The 23,850-nt window shown below is 45.8% G+C and overlaps 2 protein-coding genes across 2 annotated transcripts in view; one reads left to right on the top strand and one right to left on the bottom strand.

The window, feature by feature from the left end:
* The window catches only part of SH3RF3 (SH3 domain containing ring finger 3), a 367,719-nt gene that overhangs the window by 138,852 nt on the left and 205,017 nt on the right, over positions 1-23,850 (bottom strand). The window contains exon 2 of the mRNA XM_012440715.2: positions 16,594-16,869. Coding sequence (XP_012296138.2) covers positions 16,594-16,869 — 276 coding nt within the window. The remainder of the gene's footprint in view (positions 1-16,593; positions 16,870-23,850) is intronic.
* Positions 19,608-20,292, top strand: LOC105708952 (uncharacterized). Its single transcript, XM_021670979.1, is given in 5 exon segments — positions 19,608-19,890; positions 19,893-20,136; positions 20,138-20,190; positions 20,193-20,237; positions 20,240-20,292. Coding segments are annotated over 5 exon segments (678 nt in total).

Genomic DNA, 23,850 nt, shown 5'->3' with positions numbered 1-23,850 from the left:
TAGCAATCAAAAACACTGTACCAGAAATGAAGAATGCCTTTGATGTGCTTATCAGGAGACTGGACACAGCTGAAGAAAGACTCGCTGAGCTTGAGGATATCTCAGCCGAAATCTCCACCAAAGAAAAGCAAACAGAAAAAAAAAATTAGAACAAAAATCCATAATGGAATATCCAAGAATTGTAGGGCAACTTCAAAGCAAGAATTGTGGGACAATTATATATATGTAATGGTAACACTAGAAGGAAAAGAAAGATAGAAAAGAACAGAGGAATATTGGAAACAATAATGACTGAGAATTTCTCCAAATTATTGTCAGACACCAAACTACAGATCCAGGAAGCTGAGAGAACAACAAGCGGGATAGATGCCAGAAAAATGACACCTAGTTATAGCACTTTCAAACCACATAAAATAAAATATAAAGAAAAAATCCTGAAAGAAGTCAGAGGGAAAAAAACACATTATCTATAAAGGACCAAAAAAAAAAAAAAAAAAAAGAATTACATCTGAATTTTCAAAAGAAAATGCAAGCAAGAGAGTGAAATATTTAAGGTGTTGACAGAAAAAAACCTACCAACCTAGAATTCTGTACTCTGTGAAATTATCCTTCAAAAGTGAAGAATAAATAAAGATTTCTCAAGCAAGAAAGAATTCAGTGAATTGGTTGCCAGTAAATGTGCCTTGCAAGAAATGTTTTTAAAAAGTTCTTTGGAGAGAAGGAAAATAATATAGGTCAGAAATTCAGATCTACTGAAAGAAAGGAAAAGCATCAGAGAAGGAATGGCAGTACACTTAAAACTTTTATTTTTGCTATTATTAATTGATTTAAGAAATAACTGTTTAAAATAATGTATTTGATCATTTTATGCTTATGTCTGTGTGTGTGTTTACATACACTTATAATACTCATGTCAAAGAGAAATAAATGATAGCAATGATACAAAAAACAGGAGGGAGAAATAAATATTTTGTTATTACAAGTACTCATACGGCTTGCAAAGCAGCATAGTGTTATTTGAAAGTGAGCCTGAATTCATTGTAAATAAATATTGCAGACTCCAATGCAACCATTTAAAAAAGCAAAAAAAGAGGTTCAATTGATATGCTAAGAAAGGAGAGAAAATAGGAAATAAAAAATGCCAATAAAAACCACAAATGACAGAAAAAGAGTAGAAGACAGAAAAAATAACAAAGAACAAGGGCAACAAATATAATAAAATAGTGACAAATGCAGTAGAATTTAACCTGACTATCACACATCACTTTGAAAATTCATGGTATAAATATACAAATTAAAAGACTGTGAGTTGATAAGACGACACACGACTAGTGGGTTTACAAGAAACTCACTTTAAATATACACACACAAGTAGATGAACAGTACATGAATGAAGAAAGAGATACCCTGATAACACTAATCAAAAGATATCCATGTTAATTTCAGACAAAACAGACTTCAGAGTGCGAAAAGTTATCAGAATAAATAGGGGCATTGCCTAATGACAACTGGATCAATTCTCCAACAAGACATAGTAATCCTTAACACTACATGCACCTAACAACAGTGTCAAAATACGTGATGCAGAAACTGACAGAAGGAGAACAAGATAAATCCAATATTACAGCTGGAGACTTTAACACCCCTGAATCAAAAATGGACAGAGACAACAGCAGAAAATCAGTAAGAATATAACTGAACTTAATAGCACTTAATGGCACCATCATTCTACTGGACACAATTGGCGTCCATAGAATATTTCATCAAACAACAGCAGATCACACATTCTTCTCAAGCCCACAGGGAATATTCACCAAGATAGACCATATTCTGGTCCGCAAAACACACCTTAACAAATTTAAACAAATAGAAATTATACAGTGTCTACTCTCAGACCACAATGGCATTAAATTAGACATCCATAATAGAAAGATAGCTGGAAATCCCAAAATACTTGGAGATTTAACAGCATACTTCCAAATAACACTTGGAGCTCAGAAAAACCTCTCGAGAGAAATTTAAAAAATATATTTAACTAAATAAAAATGAAGATATAATTTACCAACATTTGTGAGCTGCAGCAAAAGCAGTGCTTAGAGGAAAATTTACAGGGCTGAATGTATAGATTAGAAAAGAAGGAAGATCTAAAATAAATAATCCAACTTTCCACTTTAGGACACAAGGAAAGAAAGAGAAAATTAAATGCAAAGGATAAACAAAATAAAAGAAATAAAAGAATAAATTAGTGAAATTGAAAACAGAAAATCAACAGAGAAAAATCAATGAAACAAAAAAAGTTTTCTTTAAAAAGATCAATAAAAATCATATGCTTCTAGCTGGCAAACTCAGAAAAACAGAGGACACAAATTACTAATATCAGGAATAAAAGAGGGGACATCACTATATGTCCTATGGATGTTAAAAAATAACGAAGGAATATTATGAATAATGCTATGCTCACAAATTTGATAGCCCAGATGAAATGGAAGAATTCTTTGAAAGATACAATCTGCTAAAACTTATACAAGGAAAAACAGATAATTCAATAGGCTTTTATCTATTAAAGAAACTGAGTAACACTTTGGGATGCCGAGGTGGGTGAATCATTTGAGGTCAGGAGTTGGAGACCAGCCTGACCAACATAGTGAAACCCCACCTCTACTAAAAATACAAAAAAAAAAAAAAAAAAACAAACGTATCCAGGCGTAGTGGCACATGCCTGTAGTCCCAGCTACTCGGGAGGCTGAGGGAGGAGAATTGCTTGAACCAGGGAGGTGGAGGTTGCAGTGAGATGAGATTGTAATACTGCACTCCAGACTGGGCAACAGTGAGACTCCATTGAAAAAAAAAAAAAGAAAGAAACAATAAATAACTAATAAACTTTCAAAACAGAAAGCACTAGACCCAGATAGGTTCACTAGTGAATTCTACCAAACATATAAAGGAAGAAATTATACTAATTCTCTACGATGTCTTTCACTTCTGACATTACCCTAATATCAAAGCAGAGAAAGCCATTGCAAGAAAAGAAAATTACAGACCTATATATCTCATGAACATAAATGCAAATATCCTCAACAAAATATTAGAAAATTTAATCCAACAAGGTATAAAAAGAATTATATACCACAGCCAAGTGGGATTTATCCCAGGTATGCAAGGCTGGCTCAACATTTAAAAATCAATGAATGTAATCTAGCATAACCACAGGCTAAAGAAGAAAAATCCCATGCTTATATCAATAAATGCAGAAAAAGCTTTTAACAAAATCCAATACCCATTCATGATAAAAATTCTCAGTAAACTAGAAATAGATGGGAACTTCTTCAACTTGATAAAGAATATTACAAATAACCTAGAGTTCACATCATCCTTAATGGTGAGAAACTTTAAATTTTCCCACTTAGATCAGGGACAAAGCAAGAATGTATTCTCCACCCCTGCTTTTTAACATCATACTAAAAATACTTGATAATACAATAAGACAAGAAAAGGAAATAAAAGGTATACAGATTGGGAAGAAATAAAACTGTCTTTGTTTACAGATGACATGATTATTTAGAAAATCTGAAAGAACCAACTGAAGAACTTCTAGAACTAATACTTGATTATAGCAAGGTTGCAGGATACAAGATTAATATACAAAGGTCAATTGCTTTCCTATATACAGGTTGAGTATCTTTTATTTGAAATGCTTGAGACCAAAAGTATTTTAGACTTCAGATGTTTTCAGATTTTGGAATATCTGCATATATATAATGAGATATCTTGGGGATGGGACCCAAGTCTCAATATAAAATTCATTTGTGTTTTATATATACCTTATACACATAACCTGAAGGTAATTTTATACAACATTTTAATAATTTTGTGCATGAAACAAAGTTTGTGTACATCAAGCCTATGGAAGGCAAAGTGTGTCACCCATGTGGACAAGCTGTAGTTGTTTGGCATCAGCCTCACTCCTGACTCTGGATTTATATGCTACCAATAAGCAATCATTTTCTTACAATTATTCACACCTAAGTACTTAGCAGTAAAAAACATGACATGTTACTAATACAGTGAAAAAAATTACATGTTCAGAGTAACTAAGCATCACAGTAGCCTCTCCAGAATACCAGTATCAGCTGTTAAACAACAGCAAGGAAAACAGTGGCAGGCTTTCAGTTTCCACCACGATGCTGTGCTTTGATTAAAATGTAACTGTCTCTCTCTCTTTTTTTTTTTTTTTTTTTTGGTGAGAGGAAACATCAGAAGTGGTTAGGGACCAGTAAGTGGGTCCTCTGTGGATGAGCAGACATTCTGCTTCATGGTTTTTAAAAATATTTTTTTCCAGAGTCATCTGCCCATCAACAATGGTCATAGAAATCTCTCTTTGCATGTGGAGAAGCTGCCATTGGCATGTGCAGCCTACACATGTGCCATTTTATGATCCTTTATGGTTGTGCTTGCATAGGGGAATCTGGGCATGTGCGGGAAAATAAATATCACAGCCAAAGGTGCCTGAGAGGGTCCTTTTTCCCTTGGGGAAGAAACTGTGTGTTGTGTACTTCATTTTACATAGGTCAGATGTGGAATGTTCCATTTGCAACATCATGTTGGTGCTCAAAAAATTTTGGATTTTGGAGCATTCTGGATTTCAAATTTCCAGATTAGTGATGCTCAACCAGTACCAGGAATGGACAAATGAAATTTAAAAGTTAAATCATGATACCATTTACATTAGGTATAAATGTAAATGGTATCATGAAATACTTAGGTATAAATGACATACTTAGGTATAAATGTAACAAAATATGTCGAAGATCTATATAGGAAAAACTAAAAATCTCGGATGAAAGAAACCAAAAGAGAACTAAACAAATAGATATTTCATGTTCATGGATAGTTAGACTCAATATTGTCAAGATGTCAGTTATTTTCAACTTAGTGTATAGATTTAACACAATCTCAGTCAAAATAATCCAGATAATGACATATTACTCAATCATGAAAAAGGAAATGAGCTATTGAGCTATAAAATGACATGGAAGGATCTTAAATGCAAATTGCCAAGTAAAGGAAACCATTATGAAAAAGCTACATATTTTATGATTTCAACTGTATGACATTCTGGGAAAGAAAATCTATGAAGCAAGTTATTCTGTGAATATTGAGAAACTGATTATACAGTTTATATGGAGAGGCAAGAGACCCAGAAAAGCCAACAAATATCGAGGAAAAACAAGGACCAACACTATGTGACTTCAAGATTGAAAATAAAGCTACAGTAATCAAGAGAGTCTGTTAGTGCCAATACAATAGACAACCAGATCAATGGAACGGAAGAGAGCCCAGATATAGACCCACATAAATACAGTCAGCTGATTTTTGACAAAAAAACAAAGACAACACAGTGGAGAAAATATAGTTTTAAAAATAAACAGTGGGAGGAAAACTAGACATCCACATGTAAAAATGAATCTAAAAATAAACATTCCTCCCCTCACAAAAATGAACTCAAAACAGATCACAGACCTAAATGGAAAATATAAAATTACAAAACTCCTAGAAGATAATGTAGGAGAAAATCTAGATGACCTTGGGTTTGGCAATGACTTTTTGGATTTATCACTGAAAGCATGATCCACGAAAGAAGGAATTGATTTCATTAAAATTAGCAATTTGTACTCTGCCAAAGACACTGTCAAGATAATGAAAAGACAAGCTACAGACTGGGGAAAAATATTATCAAAAGACCACTATGATAAAGGACTCTCATTCAAATTATGCAAAGAACTCTTAAAATTCAACAATAAGAAAACAGTCTGATTGAATGGTGAGTCAAAGACCTTCACCAAAGAAGACACCTCACCAAAGATGATATACAGGTAGTAAATAGGAATATGGAAATATGCTCACATTATTTGTCATCAGGGAAATACAAATTAAAACAACAATGAGATATCACTACACAGAGTTAGCAATTCTAATCAGTGTGTAGTGATATCTCATTATTGTTTTAATTTGCATTTCCCTGATGACAACATCAATTGCTGATGAGGATGTGGAGCAACAGGAATGCTCATTCACAGCTCACAGAAATGCAAATTGGCACAGCCACTTTGGAACACAGTTTGGAAGTTTCTTACAAAAGTAGGCATGCTTTTACCACTGCAAACCAGTAATCACACTCCTTGGTATTTATCCAAAGGAGCTGAAAATTGTGTCCACACAAAAACCTGCATACAGATGTTTAGAGTGACTATATTTGTAATTACCCAAACATGGAAGTAACCAAGATGTCATTTAGTAGGTGAATGGATAAACAAACTGTGGTACATCCAGATAATGACATATTACTCAATGATAAAAAGGGAAATGAGCTATTAAGCTATAAAAAGACATGGAAGGATCTTAAATGCAAATTGCTAAGTAAAGGAAACCATTATGAAAAGGCTACATATTGTATAATTTTAACTGTATGACATTCTGGGAAAGAAAATCTATGAAGACAGTACAAAGGTCAGTGGCTGCCACGAGTGGTGAGGGAGGGAGGGATGAATAGGCAGATCAGAGGATTTTCAGGGCAGTGAAATTACTTTGTATGGTCCTTTAATGGCAGATACATGACATTGTGCATTCATCCAAATCAGTAGACTCTGCATCAAGAGTGACTATAGGTTTAGAGTGATAATGATGTGTCAATATAGGCTCATTGACTGTTAACAAGTGCACTCCATATGTTGATAATGGGGAGGCTGTGCATGTGGGGGCAGGAGTTTATGGGAAATCTCTGTTATCTTCTGCTTAATTTTGCTGTTAACCTAAAACTGCTCTAAAAAATACATCTATTTTTTAAAAACCTAAAATAGCACCATAGACCAACGAAAATGAGCAAACTACAGTGCCCTATAACAACATGGGTGTAGCTCACAAATACAAAACTGAGAGAAAACAAAGCTGGACACAAAAATAAATCCTGCATGATTCCTTGATCTGAAGTTCATAAGCAAACACAGCTCATCTGCAGTGTTAGTAGACATGCAGGGAGGGCAGGCTGGTAACTGTCAGAGGCACAGGAGCCCCAGTGTGCATCATGTCATCACTGGGTAGGAATATATTCTGTCTGTGATAATCATCAAGCTGCATAATTATGATTAGTGAACTTTCTGGTATATTATATAATTATTAAATATATATTATGTATAACATAATAAAAAAGCTTTTTTTTTTTTTCAAAAGGCAACAGTCTATCTGGTATGGACAAGCAGCAGCACACCTTGAATGTTGCATTCAGTGCTAGCATGTCTCTACAGGACATCTGTGCTGCAGAAGCGGACCATCGCGGGAACAGTCGGAACCAAGTCATGGCAAGCCAGGGAAGGAAATGGGGTGGCTCAGCTGGGAAGTGAGAGCACTGTGGGGGCCATAATCACTGTCTTTAAACTTTGGCATCATTACCATGCTGAAGAACTAGGCTTATTTTCAGTCACCCAGGAGGGTGGGATCTGCACCAAGATCAGCATGTTACTGCGATGTGGGCAGGCTCCATATGAGGCAGGGCTGTAAAAAGATGGGTGCACCTCACAGGCCAGGAGTTGGCCAGCACTGCTAGTGTTCAGCAGGGTCAAGTTGCTCCTCATCACGCCACCAGTATATTCGAGCATCTCCTAAGTGTCAAGCCCTGGGAAGGGCCTTTGGCTAAGGAAGAAACTATCCTTTCCCAAGGAGGAGGAGGGGACCTGCTGGTAAAGAGAAGGTCAGCATCTGGTACTGTGAAAGCTCATGAAAACCCACCATGCTGCAACATGTAGGGTCTAAAACAAGCATGTTGAGTGTGGTGCTACTGTAAGATTAGTGAATGAGCAGTGGACCCTGCCACGGCTCCATCTGGCTAGAGTGGCGAATCCAACACAGACAGACCTAGCTGCAGTGTGGTGGCACCTGGCGGCAGGTGTCCGTTCAGGCTCAAATATCAATCGGGGAATTTCTGGTTTCTGTGCCTTTCTGGGACCTCAGGAGGGTGGTGGGACCAGAATGCTCCTATTCAGTTGGCAATCATTTTGGTGTAGAGGCTGGGCTGGGAGCATACTGGGGTACAGGGAGTCAGCCACTCCCTACACCTAAAAATCCATAATTAACTCTAAGAATGTCAAGGAAGAGTCCCCAGCTCTGCCTCTAACCCAAACTCCCACAATAATTACAATCCCCAAAGAGGAATGTTTGCATGCTGGACAAAATGAAAACATTCACTGTAGCACATTAGGGCTACTAGCACAAATCTGGTGTGTTGTGGAAACAATAATGATTGCCCACCCCAATGCAGGACCAGGGAAACAATGGCAACTTCTCGTGGCTAGATCATAACAGGTCTCTGATTTGTCATCATGTTACAAAAACCTGGAGCCATTGCTTTCAGGACAAGGAAGAAAGAAATACCTACTTTTCAGACTCATTAGTATAGGGAGAAATATCCCTCCTCAAAACACCAAATGGGCTTTGTATATGAAGATGGCAAGACTGATCTGCATGGGCTGGACCTGAATGTTAAGTTGCTGCTTCACAGAGGAGGGCGTCCCCAGGCTCTCCACTAACTCCCTCCTAACAGATGCACACTCAATACTGGAGGCTCCCAATGGTATAAGAGAAAAGCCACACTGAAGTGCCCTTGGCCCTGACAGTGCTGTGCTCTATGTCACAGGTCAGGAATGTTTTCTAGAAAGAGCCGGATAGTAACTATTTCAGAATTTATAGGTCAATTACTCAACCCTCCACTATAGCATGACAGCACATACGTGAATTATGGCTGTGTACCAATAAAACTTTATTTACAAAAACAGGTGGCAAGCAGGATTTGGCCAGTGAGTCCTAGTCCACCAACCCTTGCCTGATATAGATGAGAAAACTAAACCAAAGCAGAAACCACAGGCATCACCAAGAGTCAGATGAGGCCGACAATATGGCAGCATTCAAGAATTTTATGAATGAAACTTGTTTCCCTGACATCATTTCTCTTTCAGATACAAAGCTCAGTTTCATTTATAGGTTTCATGTCAAGTGCTCATTACTCACTGTGAGCCCGTGGACTTCCATATGCTGTTTTCCCTATTCCCTGGTATTTCCAAGTTTGAAAAAATACCAAATGCCGTTGCCATATGGCAGTGGCTCTCCTTTGTATTCAGGTGGTCTCAGCGTGGTCCTAAATGATTGTAAGTCTGAGCTATAAACATAAAGTGGTTATTAAAAAACTACATCACCTTTCTTCCTAAGGCTTGGTGGATAATACATTTGCAAAGGATTCAGGTGACACAGTAGCACCTACCATCTACAAAGGGTCTTTAAACTGCATTTTAAACTAATTTACCTGCCTCTTCCAAAGTCTGTGTGTTCACTTCCACCTGGGGAGAAGGAAAGCCACGGACACAGATGGGCCTCTGTGAAGAACAGAGGCTGCAGGCAGGGCACCGATGCTTGCCCTCCCTGTCCCTCGAGGATGCCACTGGAGGTGGCTGGCGGAGCACACTGCCCTTTGACATCACTTTAAAGGCACATCTTGGCAAATGTCGCAGCTCACACATCAGGCATTTGGGAGCTCAGCATGAAATGGCACAGTCAATGAAAACCTTGGAGAGTTCCCTCAGCAGCTCTGGATAAACCCACATCCAGTGCCTAAGAGTTCCCTCTCCTAAGCAAGCCATGTGGAAAAATCACACATAAAATGCCAAAAGCAGTCGCTGCATGGCCATGAGTGACCCACAGCCCTGCTCTCCTGGAGGCCACCTCCACCTGAACGCCCTCACTTTTTCCTGCTCCTGTGCAGTCGAGTGGTTTCCTAGAAGCAATAACAAGCTGGCGCCCAGAGAAGGCCCCTGGCCCTGCCGGGTCCCCCTCAGCCACTGGGCCTGCAGGGGCATGGGCTGCCTGCTCCACAAGGCCATCCCACAGCAGTGACCCAGCCTGATACAGACAGTGTCCATTGGCAGCATGCAGGCCAGCCACACACAGAGGGCCCAACCCACTCCGTGTCTCAGGGAGAAGGGAAAATTAAAAAAGGAAAAGCTCAGAAACTCCCTCAGCCTTTTGGTGCAGAAATGACCCAAAACTGTGCCTCTGACAGCCAACTGCTAACTATGGTGAGGCTCTTATTGAACCGTTAGCTGCTATCAGCCCCACACCTAGCAGGCTGGCCCTGCATCCTTGTCCTGCTGTCGCTGAGGCTTCAGGGGGCTCTGACTTTCCAGAGCACCCAGGGTCTTCCCCTGGTGTTCCCATCGTATCACATATCTGAACTCCAGAGGGAGGCAGAGGCAGACCCCTCAGGGAGTCTCAGGGCTGACGGGAATCTATGGCCACAGGTGGAAGAGGAGAGGTCAGAGGTCACACCCTCTCGCTGCCGGCAGCCCCCACTGCACACAGACACATACATGCACACACAGGCAGGGAAGATGCTCTCGTCTTGTCCAAACATCCATGGGTTGTGAGTGCCTAAAAGCAGTGCCCTCCTCACTGTCTCTGGCATTGGGTACACAGCCCAAGGTTGATAAACATCTGAAGAGTGAAGGAATGGACCAAGGAGCCTGGGTGAGGAGACAGGGGCACTCCCTCCAGCAGGCCTGCCAGCCCTGGCCAGGCGACACAGGGCACCCGCTCAACCATTAAGGTTTCCCTCCACGTCTCTCCGGGTGCCACTTGCCGCCCTGTGTTGGGGCTAGGCAGTGGCAGGGTCTCAACCCACCCTCAGGCAGATGGTGTCACATGACTGTGAACACCTACTTCTCAGGAAAAGGGGTGTGGAGAGGGAGACTGGTTGTGGGGTGCTCCCTCCCACAGGGGGAGAGGGTAGCCCCCACCTCCAGCAGAGATTTGCTGAGGATGAGGACCGAGCTATAAATGGGTGGGGACACCGCGGCTGAGGGAGGCAGCCACACAGGCACAGGGAGGCTGTGGGCTCGGCTGCTGGGAGAACCCACCAGGAGGCCGGTGCAGCTGCGCAGGGAATGAGCGGGGGGGCTGGCAGTGGATCAAACCCTTGAGGGAGCAAGGACTGGGTCAGGTGGGGTCTCATGGGCAGCACTGACTTTGCCCATTGAGGGCTCTGAGCAGAGGCTCCATGTGGCACAGGTTTGAGAGGTGGGTCAGGCACCCAGTGGAGAGCAGGTGGGGCACCTGCGGTGACCAGAGCCAGGATGGTTCCCAGGAGCCAGGCATGTCTGTAGGGAGAGGAGTTCATATTTGGCGTAGGTTCTGATCATTTCTGGCAAAGCTTCAGACACAGCCCAAGCTTTGCCTGCAAATCAAAACTGTTATCTGTGCCGTTTCTCCAACCCCCTTTGTCAGAAGGGGCTGGGCAAGGGTGGTCTACGACGGCTGCTAGGCTGCTCTGCTCCCCTCTGCCCTGTGCCCTGCGAGTTGAGCCTCTCATGGTAGGTCCCGTTTTGTACAGAGGTGGCTGCAGGTGCACCGAGCCTGGGAGGAGAAATCCATGAAGCAAGGAGCCAAAAAGGAAAACTGGCTCCCTGAGTTTCTTGGATAACTTCATGGTAAAGTAGCCCAAGCAGGGTGCCCAGGAAGGGAGAGAATGACGTGGACCCCCTAGATCTGCATGAGCTTATCTCGCATTGGTTCATGTATATGATACGGAAAGAGGTAAAGCTAAAGTTTCCTCATCTTCTCAGCCCCCAAAGCGATCTCAAGTCTCAGTCAGGAAGAAGCAGAGATGACACTGCAACTTTAGAGGCTTGCCCATCGGTTGGCTCTGCTGGTGAGGGGACCTTGGCCTCAACACAAGGGGCTGAGCACTGCTACCCCCAGGCAATCCTCTCTGAGATTTAGCCACCAGGAAAGTAAAAACATAGCAGACCAGTCCTGCAAGTTCGCATTCTCCATGCAGTCTGGCTTTAGGAGGGAGGCTTACTTTCCTGTGAGTACTCTGGGCTAACATAAAAAGTGATATGTACCATCTGACGGAAAAGCAACTTTTCCTGAGACAGGAAGAAAGGAGAGGGCAGACAGCAAATATTTATTGGAATGCCTATTTTGAGCTTGGGTTTTAAAATGCCTTTGCTCACGTAATCCTAATATCAACTCCATTTATAGTATAAAAAAGCAACTCAAAGACTAAGTAAATGTTCCAGAGTCGCCATACATTATTAAAGAAAAGTGCCATGACTTGAATCTGTGTCTACCTCATGCTAGAGTCTAAACTCTAAGTTTGATTTTTATTCATCTGTGTCTGTCTCTGGGATCAGAAGAGCAGAGTTTGGAATTAACGCTGGGTTAATTCACAAAGGTAAGAACTCCCATGCTTTTGAGAAATGATTAAACATTCAGGAGCATAAGAAGGTCACACGGAAGGGTCTTACGGTCTGACTAGATCAGGACAAATTGGCGTTGGGTGGGGGTGGGATGAGGGTTAGGACAGTGCAGTGGTTGCAGCCACCAAGCCCTGTGGCTCCTTTAAGTGGCACCCCTGGTGGGGATTAGGGTTGACGTGGCAAGTCTGGGGGCCCCACGGCAGTCGGGTGCAAAAGTGATTCCATGATTGGTGGGCACTCTCTGAGAAAACCCCGTGGCCTTTGAGGATTCCTGAGCATCCCAGCTGGAACTCATTAAGGGCAGCTCAGGCCCTGCACAGCAAATGCAGCTGCCAGGTAATGAGATGACCACGTTCTCATGAACTGAAAGTTACAGAATAGAGGCTCAGTAAACCCTTGCCAAATCTTGCAGGTGAACTAAGTAAGATAATACAGAGTGGCTCCAAGAATGGAGTAGTTCACATTCTCCTCCTGTGCTCCAAGCCCTAGGCTCAGCAATTTATTTAAATCGCGTGGTCCTCGGCACCTCCCAGAGTGCACACTGGCATTCTGACCAGGAAGATGAGGTGCTCCTGGCACAGCAAGGTTATGTGTCACCCTAAGTCACACAGTTGGCATGGGGCCCACACTGCAAGGCCCCACCAAGGCCAGCCTCTCCCAGGTGACTGGCCCAGCATGTGTGGAGGCTCCTCAGAAACCAGCTGGCAGAGTTGGACCCCCAGTTCTTCTTGCCTGTCGTCTTTTTATTTGCACATGCCAAGCTTTCTGGAGTGGGACTAATAAGAAGTAATAAAATATCATTTTTCTGGCTGTGTGCAATGGCTCACGTCTGTGATCCCAGCACTTTGGGAGGCTGAGGTGGGCGGATCATGAGGTCAGGAGATGGAGACCACCCTGGCCAACATGGTGAAACCCCATCTCTACCAAAAATACAAAAATTAGCTGGTCATGGTGGTGGGCGCCCGTAGTCCTACCTGCTCGGGACGCTGAAGCAGGAGAATCGCTTGAACCCAGAAGGCAGAGGTTGCAGTGAGCCGAGATTGCACCACTGCACTCCAGCCTGGCAACAGAGTGAGACTTTGTCTCAAAAAAAAAAAAAAAATCATTTTTCTTAAAGCCGCTTTACAAAAACTGATTATTCATTTTCTTCTGAAATAAAGCAAAGACTAGATTTTAGAAGGACTTTAATTAATGCCACTTTAACAGGACTATTCAAAAGCAAACACCAAAGATAAAAATCTTGCTTTGATCCACCAGCTTTAAGCTCCATCAGTCTGCCACAGTGATGCCGTGTAAAGGGGGGTTACAATAGCTTTCAGAGACCCTTCTTTCCTCGCTGTCTCTGGGATGGAACATATCCAAAGAATAAAAACATTCCCCAGAGGGGAGACCATGAACCAGCCCCTCTGCTGCAGCACAGGAACCATTTGGTTCCTGGAGGTCTGATTCACATGGAGGTTGTCAGAGCCAGTGTGTGTGTCTCGGCTGCATGCCAGGCACGGGGGAAGTGGGGTGGGTCAGAACCATCGTGGAGGAAAACAGGAACTAAGCAGAGAGTCATGTGGAGTTGCCCATGTCTCTTGGGGCCTTTATTTTCGGACACTGTGGAGTGAGAGATGCAACAGAACAGGTAACAGAGGTAGCCATTCCCTGCCCGGCCTTGCCCCGTGGGGGTCACAGGGTGAAAGTGGGCACACAGGCATGGCAGGAAGGTAGTGTCACAGCGCAAGTCCCTCTAGGGATCACACCCAGGGGACTCTAATTCTCTACATTAACTCACAGGATTCAAGTAAAGAAAGTCCTTGAACAAAGAATCTGTCACTCCCCCCTCGCCTCCTATGGAAGCCGTCACAGATCCTGAAACAGCATGCTGGGCCTCCCTCGGCTGGCGCCTCTGCCCTCAATTCAACCCGGAGATCACCTTCCAGAGAGCCTGGGCAAACATGCCCACCTTGATGGTGACACTGCCCACTCGGGAACAGACAGATATCTGCTCGGCTACCCCCACCCCACATGGCAACCACAGAATAAGTCTAAGCCTGATGGCTCTAATTTCACTGTTTCCTGTTAAACATGGAACATGGAATTCCATCACTGACTACTCGGGAACCTTCATTAAATGCCCGGTCTGCCCCAGGTGATCCGATGCAGCTCGTGAGCCTCTGGCCTGTCTTCTGCACACTTCTCCACTGGCCTGTCTCCCGCACCTGACTCTGGACTCCAGATGGGCAGCAGGCCTGACTGCGTCCATGGACACAGCACAGTACCTGACCCGGGGTCAGGGCCCAGCATGTTTCTGGCAATAAATAGGCAGGTGCCCTTTGTCCTCTTGTCCAGTGGTCTCTAGCCCACACTGCACATCCTGGGCAGAGGCCCGTGGAATGCAGCAGGTTATATGGTGATGGTAGGAAAGGCAGGCAGTCACTTCTACCCAGAGAAGCTGAGCCTGCCCACAAGGGCCCTGTGACAGCCCATTCACAGTGGGTTCTCCCAAGTGGAGAGCGTCCTACTGTGAGGCCCTGGGAGGAGGGCCTGGGCTCTGCAGATGGAGCCCGCCAAGCCTGGAGGAGCCTGGAGCCATTATGGGATCTATCTCCTTAGCAAGGCCCCCTGACCAGACCCTGAGAGTTAGTTCAGAGGTCCCTGCTCTTGGTCATGAGTGACCACCTGGGGCACCAGTGACCCCAGGTCTTCTCTTGGGCGGGGGGAGAAAGGTCCACTGAGCAGAGAAGCAAGGTGGGGTTCTGTGTGTCTGACAAACAGCCCCAGGAAGCTGCTACTCTCACCCTCCAACTGAGCGGGGAGGGAGGGAGGCCCCAGTGCAGCTTCCTGGGAAGCTGTGCAGCCAGATGACAATTGGAATTAGCATCAGAACACCTTGATAAAAGGAAGGGAGAAGGAGTTGAATCCCTGAATGAAAAATAGATTATTCACTGTCAGGCTGAACAATAGAACAAGACATAAATAGCAGCCGTGCACAGAACAAGCCAATTTTGCTCAAAAATGGTGTGCTTGGTTCCCTTGCCGCCCTCCAGAGAGCACAGTGCCACCGCCGAGCTCTGCACCTGGCAGACGGGGGAGAGAGCAGTGGCCTCTCGGAAGCAGGAAGGACATGGGCTTTAGAGGCAGAGATCTGAGTTAGAATTCTAGTTCTGTTATTTACAACTCTGTGTGTGTGTGTGTGAGAGAGAGAGAGAGAGAGAGACAGAGAGAGAAACACTGACATAGAGAGACACAGGCAAGACAGACCGAGTGAGAAGAGAGCAAACAATGACTTCTTGGCATCTAAAATACCGTGAGGCCAACATAAGGAAAGAACTCCCTGTGCAGGGAGGTGGAAGAATGTGAGTGTTAACATCAGAGATCTGCATTAGGATTCCAGCTCTGTTATTTACATCTGGGCGTGGCGGGGAGCAGGTGTAGGAGGGGCAAGGGATGGAGGAGACACAGGAGACAGGAGATGAAGATGGAAAGGAAGTGGAAGGAGAGGGAGGAAGGACCCAGCAACCAGCCTGGATAAGTTACAAAGCCTCTCAGAACTTTGGTTTGCACATGGAGAAAACAAGGTTCCAACTATTTCCCCTGGAACCTGGGACAGCTGTAAAGACCAAGTGTGAGCTTGTTGGCTGAGTGCTTGGTGCAGAAAATTATTCGACAGCAACTGTCAGGACAGCCAGAACCAGTCGCTTCTGTACTTCACCTAGCCCTCCTGCTTAATTTCGCCTGTCAGTGCTATTTTGTTTTCTCCCAGATGTTTGCTCACAGGGCTTTCTGTGCACCTGGTCCGCTCTGTCTCAGGTGTCCCAGAGGACAGGGCTGCGAAACATGGAACATGGAATTCCATGCACGGATGTGAGGCCCCAGCTATCACCACCCTGTGAGCTGACCACGGTCTCTGTAGCAGTTTCCCCTGATGAACTCCTCTTTCAGGACCCCAGGAGTCCTGGAAAGGTGTCATTCTGCTGCACCTGAGTCAGTGCTTAGAATCATGACTCGGGTTAACTGAGCGTTCTGGTGCTGTTGGAGGCTCGTATTATCTCACGCTCCCATGTAGCTATGGGCTGGAGCTGTGTGTCAGGCTGGTGCCCTCCATTGCATTCAACCAAAAAAACCACCACCCCATTCATGAAGGCATAGGGAGGGAGGCTGGGTCATTTGCTCAGGGTTCTGGGAGGAGCCAGGATTCAGACTCTGAGGAAAGACACTGGCTGGCTGCAGGCCTGTGGCTGGGAAGATCCCTGGGTGGCACAGAGGCTGCACGGGCTGGTGGGGCCCACCCTGGGGCTCACCTTACCTTGGTGAAGGTCAGACAGTCCTTGTCTTGGTCTTTATCTTTCATCTCAAAATCATAAAGTGCTTTTCCCTGGGGTGGGGCGTGTGGCAAGGGCTGGACGCACTGGATGTAGCTGGCTGGGAGGAAGCCCTGTGTGCCGTGCAGCTCACCGTGGTACCAATGCTCATCCACCTTGCGCCGCAAGACAATGATGTCCCCCTTGTTGAACTTGAGGTCTCCAGGTTCCTTCCCCTCGTAGCTGTAGAGGGCCTTGCCATAGGGAAGCAGGCAGGGATTCTGCAAGCAAGAGACAGCACGTGGTCACTGAGAATGCCCCTTCCCGATGCCCCAGGTGGATCTGCTGGGGCAGCCCGGGGCTTCCCAGGGGCTTTCTGTGTCCTCGGGGTGCATACAGAGTGCCCCGAGAGTGGAAAATATTGTAATGAAACAGCCTGTCACAGAAACATGCACATTCCGAGGTCCCACCAAGACAAGAGGGTCCCCATCATAGCAATTCCTCCTAAACAGGACACTGTCCGGGGCCTTCCACACAGACCACCTCAATCTGTGCAAAAAGGACTCTGAAGTAGGTGCTGGCTTATCTTCATCTACAGATGGAGACACTGAGGCACAGAGAAAGAAGGCGACTTTCCCAAGGCCCACACCTAGGAGCAGTAGGTGGAATATGAACCCAGGGGGTCTGGACTAAAAATTTCTTACCCAATACTCTGTGCGTAATCATACTCCATTGGTTCCTATTTCTCAGGGATTTTAGTCTAAGAAGCTGCCAGATTTTTAGCAAGTATCCAACAATTTTTTCTTTTCCTCATCTACTGACTAGTCACAGCAACTCGGTGCATGCTCCAGGGGTTGAAGCTGAGCAGCAGGTGTGCATGGCATTCCTCATCAAGTGTCCCACTCAGCGGACTCAGGGCCAGCGACACACAACGAGGACCATGAGAGACAGCCTGTGTGGAGCACAGAGGCCGTGCCCAGGCACCAAGGGTTCTAACAAGCAGTCCCCAGCCATCACGGACCCCCAACCACGACGCACAGCTTTCTGCAGTCTGTTCCAGAAGTACAATTTCAAGGGCATAAGACAGTCTCCTTCTAACATTAGCAATATTCTCATATCCATCAGAGGTTAACCAACCTGTCTGCACCTGTTCTGCCATCCTCAGTATCAAATCGTGACTAGCTCTGAAACCCAGACAAGATTCTAGGCTTTTTCTCCTTGTCAGCAATAAGAAGCCTATCAAAGAGTTCCAAAACTTGATGTGATGTCTTCGTCCACTTCCTGGGCTTCTCTAACTGGCCCTGTCTCATCAAAACCATCTGGTCACACTGGCCTCTCTCCCTTTTCTTTATGGGTGGCCAGTACCCACTCAACTGTGGGAGCTTTGCCAGAGGTCAATCCTGTGCCGGAGGAAAACCAAAGGAAAGCCTTCATTGTCCTGGTGTCAATACCCAATGATTTTCCTACCAGAAGCCGCATTTTCTCACCAGGGCTGTGTACGCCAAGGAGTTCTTCAGTATTCGAATCAATCAATAGAAACACAAAAGCCTGAAGCAGTAGTACATCTAAAAACTCTTTGTAGAGGACTTAATAGCATGTTGGCAACTCAATCATTCTACATTTATGTTTCAGCAACGTCAAAGACAGCAGTTAAGAGAGAGCCTGCTGGCAAATTGACAAACAGCCACCACTAACCAATTAAACAGTAACACCAGAGGATTTTTCATTGCAGAACTCGAAGAGAAAAAAAAATCCGTTTGCTTCCAATAATACTCATTCTGGATAGCTTTGTAGTGCAAGCACAATAGAGTGTAATGAGCCCCAATTTTAGAGAGCGGAGGCAAGGGGTAATTTGCAAGACAAGCACTGTGATCAGAAAAAATTGGAAGGGGCAGTTGGCTGCAGGCCATCAGAATAATTCCACTGCCACACAGGGGCCGCTCAGCCCCCAGCCAGGGAATCTCAATTTGGGACAATTTTGCCTGAAGATATTTTTTGGCTATCACAACCGGAAGGTGGGGTGCTACCGACATCTAACAAGTAAAGGCCAGGGACACTGCCAAACACCCTGCAATGCCTAGACAGTCCCTGCCACAAAGAATGACTCGGCACAGAGCATCACCAAATTAAGAAACCCTGGCCCAGCCTGTCTGGTTAAATTTACAAAAAGACAGAGTAAGGTTCCTTGTTCTAACAGAACTTAGACTACGAATACTTTAAAAGTTAAATATCACATTTATTTTCATGATGGGAGTATTTTCACTATCGGCTATATGGAGACACTTCGATATCCATCAAGGTAAGCGGTTTTAAAGGGATGGTAAGAAAAGAACATGCTGTGAAGTTGAAAAGCTGGGCTCAACAAGATGCACACAAAAAAATCTTTACTTTGTCAGGGAATGACTCCATTTCCTTTCATTCCCAAATCACAAGGGTGAGGCTTAAAAGCAGTGTTATAGGAGCTATAGACTTGGTGGCTGTCTGGCGACTTTTGCTACCATTGGTAACCACGGTGGGCAGGAAGGGCCAGCTGTGCACCTGCCTCCATGCTGCACTCCCTTCTGTGGCTGGCTCATGCTATCTGAGCACACACACCTCCCTGCATTCCCTTTGGGAGAAGGGGACACTGTGTTCCCTCTCTGGGCTCCCCACCATCAGCCTTCTCTAGACTGATTGACATGAAGGCCACCTGAAGACACCACTTACACCCATGTTGTGTAATTGTGGCCCCTATGTATGCAGTATGACAGGGAAAGCTGGGGTGTAGGGCCAGAGAGACTGAGGCATCTCCCACCAGGCAGCCTGTGGCTGTAGGCCACCACCCAGGACAGAGGAGCTCTTTGAGGCACACACTCCCGAGTCTCAGGACTCCTGCCTTTCATGAATTCTCCAGAGGGACTATGGCCTCACTGGCATTAGCTCTGTAGCCTGTAGGCCTCCCTGACGCCCCCTTCACTGTCGTGGACCCCAGCTCGACCTGCCTCTGTGCCAGTGGCTCTCAAATCAACCTGTGCCTGTGATGTCCCTTCTTATCCGGGAACTTGATGTGAACCCAGATGCCTCCTTGATGTCTCTGCCGGATGTCCACAAGCTCATAAAGGCCATCATCTGTCCCTCCAGCCCCACCTCCTGCGTTCCTTGCTGTGGCCATGGAATCCCCACCCAGCTGATCAGCAAGGACTTTCAGTTATCCCTGTGCCTGCCCTTTCCCTTGGCCTGGGCACTCCTCCTGCCGACTCCACTTCTGAACTCTCACTCAGACGGCCATGCACCTTCCCACTCCCACTGCCTTGCCTTCCATCTCTCCTGCACCCAGTACAAACCTCCTCCAGTGGCCTCCTGGCCCATCAGTCCACTGTGGGCTGGGTGCCCAAATGCAGGGCTGAGCTCACACACCTGCTGCTTATGAGCTTCAGTGGCTGCCTGCTGACCTCAGGGGATCCAAGCCCCTAGGCATACCAGCCAAGGTCCCCTAAGCTGGCCTCAGCACACCTGCCAAGCCACAGCAGACAGTGTCTTCAGTCATGAGAAGTCTGTGCTTCTGGAACCTGCAGGGCTTGGCAGACAGAGCTCATGCTACCTCCTCTGCCCTTCTCCCTCCCTCTGAACCCACACTGCTCCCCAGTCACCACCTGTGCCCTCCTAATTCCATCAGCCACCCACCAGCCACCCTAACTCCATCAGCCACCTTCCTAATTCCTTAGCCTCTATGCCACCAAGGCCCCCAGGAGGGGACTGTGCTGTTCACCCTGATGACCCCAGGACCCAGGAGTATTCCCCCTGCATAGTAGATCCCTTCTATATGCTGTTAATTTGAAGGCACTCAGGTTAGTCCTGAGTCAGGCCTGGATGGGGATGCAGGGGGGAAAGTTAGAAAAGAAGGATCTGGGGCTGGGCATGTTGACGCCCACCTGTAATCTTAGCACTTTGGGAGGCCAAGGCTAGAAAATCACTTGAGGCCAGGAGTTTAAGGCTAGCTGGGCAACATACTGAGACCTCATCCCTAAAAAAAAAATGTTTTTTTAATAGCCAGGAATGGTGGCAAGTATCTGTAGTCTCAGTTATCGGGAGGCTGAGGCAGGAAGACTGAGTGAGCTTGGGAGTTTGAGGCTGTAGTGAGCAATGATTGTACCACTGTACTCCAACCTGGGTGACAAAGCAAGACTCTCTGTCTAAGAAAAAAAAAAGCCAGGGCAGGAGCAGGGCAGAAGCAGGGGCAGCCCTGGGGACTGCACCCCTGGCCACCACGCCATAGGTGGTAACGCACCTGCTGGTCCCAATCCACCACCTGCTGGCCTCGAGGCTGGCCCTGACAGCGTAACTCGTGGAGCAAGCGAGCTGTGAGAGCATGTAGGGTCCAGGTGGGGCCTGTTTGCCGGGGCGGGTACCAGAGCCAGGAGGAGAAGTGGGGAAGGGTAGGGGGCAGAAAAGGCAGAAGGAGAAGGCAAGAGAGCTCCCCCCATATCCCCATCTCAGACTGTCAGACTCAGATTTGACAGAGCAAAACCAAGAGGGGAAATGAGCCTTTTTAAGATGCAGGACATATTTCTAAGGGAAAAAAGGAAAAAAAAAAAAAAAAAAAAGAAGAAGTCAAGGAAGGTGCTGAGAGGCGGTTTATTTGGAGGAGCAAAAGCAGCCAGAAACTGGATCTCATCAGAAAACGCTCAGATGGGTGACACTTGGCACCTCCAGAGTCTTTCATCTTCAAAGCCCTTTATAAGATTAACTAATTAGTGCATGGAAGGGGCCTACGGCAGGCAGATGCTATTATGGGGGAGCAAAGACTTCTGCCGATTGCACAGCAGCAACCCGGAGGCCTCTATGTCCCAGCCTCCACACTCACTCAGAAGGGTGGGCAGCTGCCCCGGAGCCCGTTTGCTTTCTGCCCACAGACGTGTTTGCGAGAATTTCTCACACTGCGGCGTGCTCCCCTTTAGAAGAATTTCATTCAAACATTGTCACTAAGCTGCCATTATTTGGGCTCAAGACATTAAGAAAAAGAAATAAAAGGAAAAGGGAAAACCCATCTGGGATGCCTACAGGACAACACCAGCCGCCCCTGCAAGGCATTAATAATAATTAAAACTTATAATGTCAATTTCATGGCTCATTACTCAGATGTGGCACACACATCTTCCTCTGGGCTTAATGTCCTACCCGTGGAGAGAGCGCTCACGTGGGCACAACGGCGCCATCTCCGGCTTCTACGGGCATCAGGCACGTGGCACTGGGCTCTGATGAATGTGCTCCTGACACCCCTGGGTGGAGCTCTCAGGCACATCATCCCCAAAGCAAGGGCTCGTGCCAGAGCTGGCCTGCAGTGTGGGGAGGGCACGACTCCAACTGGCCTCCTATTCCAGACCTTCCAGCAAGCTGGGGTGGAGAACGTGGAGCACCGGCTCCCTGTGTTTAAGACTCTAAGGATGCAATGTTTTTTTCATTTTTTTTTAAGACCAGAGTCTCACTCTGTCTCCCAGGCTGGAGTGCAGTGGTACTATCTCTGCTCATTGCAACATCCACCTCCTGGGTTCAAGTGATTCTCCTGCCTCAGCCTCCTGAGTAGCTGGGACCACAGGCACATGCCACCACGCCTGGCTAATTTTTCTATTTTTAGTAGAGATGGGGTTTGACCATGTTAGCCAGGATGGTATCAATCTCCTGACTTCACGATCCACCTGCCTTGACCTCCTAAAGTGCTGGAATTACAGGTGTGAGCTACCACGCCCAGCCAGGATGCAATCTTTCCGGGAGAGTACTTGCCACGGCTCTCACTACCTGCTTTCAATGGAGGGCCCCCTCTACAATCAGCCCATCAGGACAGATTCTCACCTGTTTTGCTCACTGTTGGATCCCCCGCTGCTGGCCTAACACAGATCGTACGCTCGATATATCTACTGAGCAAATGCACACACAGACTAGCAAACCAGTCCCCTGGGACTGGAGCCTTGACTCACAGCCTCTATCTGGTCCATTATTTTTCTCAAAATATGAGGTTCACAGACCATGTGGCCCAAGATCCTGTTGCTAATAGCAGCTGGGCCTGGAGGAAAGGGGGAAATCCCAGGGGTGGCTGATGAGGGGCATTCCAGCTAGCGCTTCAGCCCATGCAAAGGCCTAGAGTTACAGATGAACGTGGGGCCTGCTCACTTACAGTCTCTAGTATAGCACATCATGTGGCTGGCTGAAAAGTGGCAGGAAGATGAACACATTTGTCCACAAGCTCTGAAGGGCAAGACTCTAATCGTATACAAAACACTGCAGCGTCTGAGAATGTGGCAGGGACAGCTGATGACCCCTCAATACCCACTCTCTGCTTCTTCTGTCAGAATATTCCAAGTTTCAACTGTGGTCAAGCTTCCAGTGGAAGCCTTCATTTTTCAGTGTTGCGTGCAGGCAGCCCTGGTTAGCTGTCCACATTTCTGTCCATGCGATGCAAGTGAAAATGATTCCTGCACATTCTGGAGCATGTTTTATAATAGCATGCATAAGGAAATCTGCCTTCCCATGGGCTGCATGGTAGATATGGGAGGGGGGGCCAGTTTTTCCATCAAAGATTATGCTCAGAGCAAAGCGGGAAGGAACCTGGGTCTTGGGATGACCTTGCAGAATATACCCCTGGACCATGAAATAAGGAAAAGAAAACTTGATCTTATCTGAGCCATCATGTTTTGAGATCTCATTTGCAGCTTAGCCTATATCCTGACTCATTCAGGAAGTTACAGGTGTGTTTACGATTTCTTTAGCTCGCAAGCATTTTTCAAGCCAAGGCATTGACTTTCATAGCACTGTTGAGGATTATCATTTATAAGCTGCCATCTTCGAATAGCACTTTCAACTCAGACACTCTCAGATTTAGAAAAGGCATGACTCTTGGCCTTACCTTATTTTAAATAATGTATTTACCAGAGTGTATCCCATCTTCCAGTTTATAGATTTAATCTGCGATGAAGAAGTTTGTTACTGTATCACACCGCAACCAGAGGTTCCCAGGTTCTCATTTTACAGAAAATTATATTTCGAGTTCCTTCATCCCCTTTTCTCATTCAAAGCTGCTTGTCAGGTCCTAACTTTTTGTTTCTTTCCCTCCTTTCTTCTGAAAGTTTCTTCCTTTCCCATATTTGTGCATTCACCCATCCAAGAATTGATGAAACTCCTGCAATGTGCCAGACTCTAACTAGATCCCAGGCTACAGAGCACAGTAAGGCGCATCCCTTCTTGAAGGTCACCACCAGTGGCCCTGCAGCCTTTACAACAACTACAGT

The sequence above is a fragment of the Aotus nancymaae genome, unplaced genomic scaffold (genome assembly GCF_030222135.1).
Source record: "Aotus nancymaae isolate 86718 unplaced genomic scaffold, 86718_ANA_hifiasm-v0.15.2.pri h1tg000155l, whole genome shotgun sequence".
NCBI classification, from domain to species: domain Eukaryota; kingdom Metazoa; phylum Chordata; class Mammalia; order Primates; family Aotidae; genus Aotus; species Aotus nancymaae.
This window is presented reverse-complemented; position numbering and strand designations above follow the sequence as displayed.